This window comes from Mus pahari, chromosome 3, assembly GCF_900095145.1.
Source record: "Mus pahari chromosome 3, PAHARI_EIJ_v1.1, whole genome shotgun sequence".
NCBI lineage: Eukaryota > Metazoa > Chordata > Mammalia > Rodentia > Muridae > Mus > Mus pahari.
In genome coordinates, this window is record NC_034592.1 from 71073951 (window position 1) to 71079699 (window position 5749).

General features: G+C 35.6%; 1 protein-coding gene across 1 annotated transcript; it reads left to right on the plus strand.

Moving 5' to 3' along the window:
- The first annotated feature begins 2779 nt into the window (after nucleotides 1-2779).
- LOC110319288 (olfactory receptor 1013-like) lies at nucleotides 2780-3697 on the plus strand. Its single transcript, XM_021194764.1, has one exon. The coding sequence runs from the start codon at nucleotides 2780-2782 to the stop codon at nucleotides 3695-3697; it is 918 nt and encodes a 305-aa protein (XP_021050423.1).
- The last annotated feature ends 2052 nt before the right edge of the window (nucleotides 3698-5749 follow it).

Genomic DNA, 5749 nt, shown 5'->3' on the forward strand with positions numbered 1-5749 from the left:
CCAGTGCTAGGTTTGATTTTCCCAGTCTCATTTCCCAGTCTCATCCCAGTCTACGCTAAAGTAGACTGAAAAAAAACTAATAGCACTTGAATCTGAAATATGTTTTGATACTCAACAACAGCTATATCCTTCAAAAAACACTGTATTTGAAGAAAATTTCTGTTCATAAATTCTGCCATCTAAATTCTGTAGAACTCTTTGGACTTTTTTGTGTCTATTTCTGAAGAACATAGGATACTCATAATTTGGTTATGGCCATGAATGTGGAAAGCCTATTCATTTGGGGCTAATGGTATGACTAGGCATGGCTGGATTGTGTCTTTCCCTTGAATTTATTCAGGACTTGATTGAAAATGTTCTTGAGTATATCCATTCATCCTCTCAAAAAACATGATCCATGGACTTTTGTGAAAGACATATCTTTGAGCAGTATCAGCAAGCAAAGTAGATAATTAAGCAGTTTTCTGATTAGTCATTTGCTGAATGTTCTAGAGAAGAAGAAAAAGAAAAAACATAGAAAAAATGGAAAAACATTTGGGCTATGGAGGCAGGTGTAGAGTTGACCATTCGATCCTTACTGAGAAGGTCACATATTTATGAGCAACCAAAATGAATCAAATAAATCTAAGCAAAATGAGCATATAGTGAAAGTATATTGATTTTTAAAGTTTTGAGCCACAGATACATCAAGTCTGTGCAAATAGGTGTGCCTAATTTATGTAGCATATGTAGCATGCAAAAATAAAAAACAAAGAAATTCTGTGAGGACTTCATTTCAGTGCTGTCCCTCTTTTACCTTGCCAGATTATGTGCTACATGGACAAGGAAGGGTGGACAGGCCTCAGAGATCTAGAACCTAGGGTTACTTGCTCATCTCCAAGAACTGAGGAACATCAAGAACTCTTAAAGTATGGTAGAATGATTTTCATGGCCCAAAAAGCATTGTAGTAGTTTACCATAGCAGAAGGAGCAGACTATATTAGAGTCTTATCTAAGTTCAGTATTCTCATCATTGCTTCAGTATTAACTTGTGACCCTAGAAGTCTTCCAGTTTCTTCAGAAGAGTCTAATTTTGGGGGTTCATAGCGTTCTTATGAGACTGGGGTAAGACACATGAGGACACTCTTTTCTAGCACTTAAATTTTAGTATTATTTTTCTCCAGCACCAGGAGAAGTTTTCTGCAGCCATAGATCAGTATAGAAATATCATGGCTAAATTTAATTTTAATTACAAAGCATAGCACTTGGCATACAGTAAGAATTCAAATCACATTGTAAATGTTTTTACAAGATGGCTCACATGTGTCCATTGCTATGACCAGAGGAGGGCTGAAGAACAGGTGAGATGTGCAAGACAGATTTGGGATTTATGATCCCTATCAATCAAAGAAGGTGCTTTTAATTTGCTTTTTTCTTCTATGAATTCCATAATGAAGATATAGGCATCTGGATGCAAATGGGACTTTGGCATTCTATATTTACATAATATAATATAGAGAGTTTAGTTTTCTCTGTGAACAATCTTAAGTATAAATCCAATTTATTTGTTGATATTTGCACCTAATGTATTTGATATCCGTCCCTATACTTGCAAAATTAAGATGATGTAGCTTTGGTGTTCTTAGGTTGTCATAACATGATGCCATATAGTGATGTCTTCAACAATGTACAATTGCATTTTCAGAGATTTGTAGGTTGTATTAAGAAAAAATCAGGGTGGATCTATGGTTGTCTTAAATGAGTTACATTTCAAAGCTAGAAATGCCCATCTGAGACAAAGGGATGGAGGGAAAGATAGGAAAAAGGAGGGCTATGGAGAGGGATAGGGAGGGGCAAGAGTGGTTTCTCATCAAACCACTGAACTGTGTAGACTAGGTCATCAGCTTTATCTAAGGAAAGTTCATCCCTTTCCCAAATGTAGTCACACTGAATTCATCAAATGAAGTTTAGGACACAAGTATGCCTTAAGTATCAACACAACAATGAGATGTTGAAAGGAGACATCTCAAATATCAAGACTGGCTTAGGGCATACACATTTCTTCTGCCTCTTCTCAATCTCCAACCACTTATTCAGAATTTAATATATTTTTTTGTTTGCCTTTGAAAATGCTCATGTGGATGAGGGTGCATTATGGGAAAGGGTTTATGTGTACATGTGTGTATGTGTGGAGTGTAGAGGGCAACTTTTGGTGTTGTTCCTTTGGCTTGTAGTTTTTTTTTTTTCTTTTATTGTCTCTCACTGGCCTTGAATTCATCAAATAGGGTATGCTGACACCAGTGAACAAGAGGCATGCTTTAGCCTTGGCCTCTTTAGTACTGGTATCAAAAGTGTGTACTACAGTGTCTGGTTTATTTTTTAAAGTCATTTCTTGGCATTAACCTAAACTTTTCATGCTCATAAGGCAAGCACTTTAGCAAATGAGCTATTCCTCAGTATTTTGGTAGTAATTTTATAAATGGGAAATAAACCAAGTCTATTCAATCAAAATATTTGTCATTTAATTGGGTGAAAATAAATTATGATTGACTCCATTATATTTTTTCTATTTTTCTTTCGTTAAAAAATAGTTATATTTTCATAAAATAAATGTTGATTATTATTTATACTCTCCCAACTCCTGAGATCTCATATCCTTTTTCCATCCAAATACATACCTTTTTTTGGATTACTAACAATTTTGAAATTTTATTTATTGAATGTAATTTCCATTTATTTACCATAATGGATCAAGCTAAATTCTAATTTTATCTAATCCTAGGTGAGATTTTCTAGTGGAATGGAACAATATAATGATACAGTGACTGAGTTCATCCTGGTAGGATTCACAACAGATCCTGTTATGCAGCTGGTTCTGTTTGTTATTTTTCTTGCTGTGTATGCATTATCTGTGTTAGGAAACAGTACCCTCATTGTGTTGATCTGCAATGACTCTAGGCTCCATACACCCATGTATTTCTTCATTGGAAATCTGTCTTTTCTGGATCTTGGATTGTCCACAGTCTATACACCAAAGATCTTAGTGACCTGCATCTCTGAAGATAAAAGCATCTCCTTTCCTGGCTGTGTGGCTCAATTCTTCTTCTCTGCTGGACTTGGGTATACTGAGTGTTATCTGTTGGCTGCTATGGCTTATGACCGCTTTGTGGCTATCTCAAAGCCACTGCTTTATTCCCAAGTCATGTCCTTAAAGCTATGTGCATTTTTAGTTGGAGTCTCATATTTGGGTGGTTTAATTAACTCTTTCATAATCACCAAAGACACATTTGCCTTGACCTTCTGCAATGACAATGTAATTGATGACTTTTTCTGTGATATCCCACCCCTGGTGAAGCTTGCCTGTGGCAAGAAGGATAACTTTCAGTCTGTGTTATTCTTCCTCTTGACTTCCAATGTCATCATCCCCATTGTGTTCATCCTGGCCACCTATCTCTTCATCATTGCCACTATCTTAAGGATCCGCTCCACTCGGGGCCGCCTCAAGGCCTTCTCCACCTGCTCCTCCCACCTCATCTCTGTGACTTTGTACTATGGCTCCATTCTCTACATCTATGCTCGGCCCCGGTCCAGCTACTCTTTAGATAGAGACAAAATTGTTTCAACCTTTTACACAGTGGTTTTCCCCATGTTGAATCCCCTAATCTATAGTCTGAGGAATAAGGATGTGAAAGAGGCTTTGAATAAACTGTTCAAATAATCACAAATATATTCTACAAAAAAAAAAGGCAAAGATGAGTTTGATTCAGAGATTGTACGTATAGTAATGCTTCCCCCATTGTCCATCATGCTTATGAATTATTATGGTATTAGTTATTCTATGTAAACATTTGAGGATGACAGTTTGCATTATCTGTGCTTGAGGATGACAGTTCAAATTATCCAATATTAAAATTTCAGACATTTTACAAGGCAATATTTGAAAAAAATGTATATTTGAATTCATTTCTATATTATTCTTGACTGAAATCAAATAAAGAAAATATTCTAGCAAAGATTTTCTACTATGACAAAATTACAGATTCTCTTTTCCTTGAACTAAAATTATGTAGACTGATTCCTGTAGAATAGTCATTAAATTTCCAGTTCAATGTACTATAGATTGACCTAATGCTTTCTCCACATGTAGATCTCACTTTTTTCCAATTTTTATTAGGTATTTACTTCATTTACATTTAAATGCTATCCCCAAAGTTCCCCTATACCCTCCCCACCCTCCTCTACCCACTCACTCCCACTTCTTGGCCCTGGTATTCCCCTGTACTGGGGCTTATAAAGTTTGCAAGACCAAGGGGCCTCTCTTCCCAATGATGGCTGACTAGACCATCTTCTGCTACATATGCAGCTAGAGACACGAGCTCTGGGGATGCTGGTTAGTTCATATTGTTGTTCCACCTATAGGGTTGCAGACCCCTTCAGTGCCTTGGGTACTTTCTCTAGATCCTCCATTGGGGGCCCTGTGTTCCATCAGATAGCTGACTGTGAGCATCCACTTCTGTGTTTGCCAGGCACTGGCATAGCCTCACAAGAGACAGCTATATCAGGGTTCTTTCAGCAAAATCTAGCTGGTATATGCAATAGTGTCTGCGTTTGTTGGCTGATTATGGGATGGACCCCTGGGTGGGGCAGTTTTTGGATGGTCCATCCTATCTTCTCAGCTCTAAACTTTGTCTCTGTAACCCCTTCCATGGGAGTTTTGTTCCCAATTCAAAGAAGGGGTGAAGTGTTCACATTTTGGTCTTCCTTCTTCTTGAGTTTCATGTGTTTTACACATTGTATGTTGGGTAGTCTAGGTTTCAGGGCTAATATCCACTTATCAGTGAGTACATATTATGAGATCTCACTTTTTTACTGTAATAGTGTGCTATGGTTCAGTTCTTTTCATTAATCCCTACTTTTTCATAATCTTTGAAATAGAAGAAGGCTAAAGTAATATCTATATTCCACACTGGTGGTTTTAATTTAGAACCCTTTATTTTATTGATTTAACAAATTAATCATGTTGAAGGTGCATTGAGGAAAATCTTAGATTACAAAAAATTGTAAAATAAAACTATAAGTAAACAATTTTCAAAAAACCTGTTTGTTGCTGTGTGGCTGTTATTACCCTGTACTCCCAGATAAAAATAAAATATACAAAAAATAATTATTATACTATGTTTATTATATTAGTTCTTTTTGAATTAACATTATCATATTTTAATATGTTGTTAAATAAATGAAGCATATGAATTTGAAAAGCCTGTGTGTTTACACTAAAATTTATTGAAATATATTTTATATCTATAACTGTATATGCTTAAAGTAAGCAACACAATGTTTTGATATACATTGTGATTTTATTATTATGAAGTTGATTAGTAAAATTATCACATTAGATACTATTTAAGTTTTTGTGAGGCAGTTTATAATCCATCCAATCCATTTAAACAATTTAATCTTGTATTTATTTAGCATGCTTTATGTTAAATATATTTTTAAAATTTCCCCTTGCAAAACTTAATCTGTTATTTTATCTTCTGCAGCCCTGATAAGTTCCAGAAACTACAAATGTAATTTAGTCTTTGTTTTATGAATTTGACCTCATAAATACTTGAGTTCAAGTAGTATGTGCCCTTTTGGCGCTCAGGCAAATTCCTATGGCACTTATCCCCATTGTTTTCTCTATTGTTGAAAATGGAGTGATTTACTGCTTTTTCAAAGTGTGTCCGTTTGTGTGTGTGTGTGTGTGTGTGTGTGTGTGTGTGTGTGT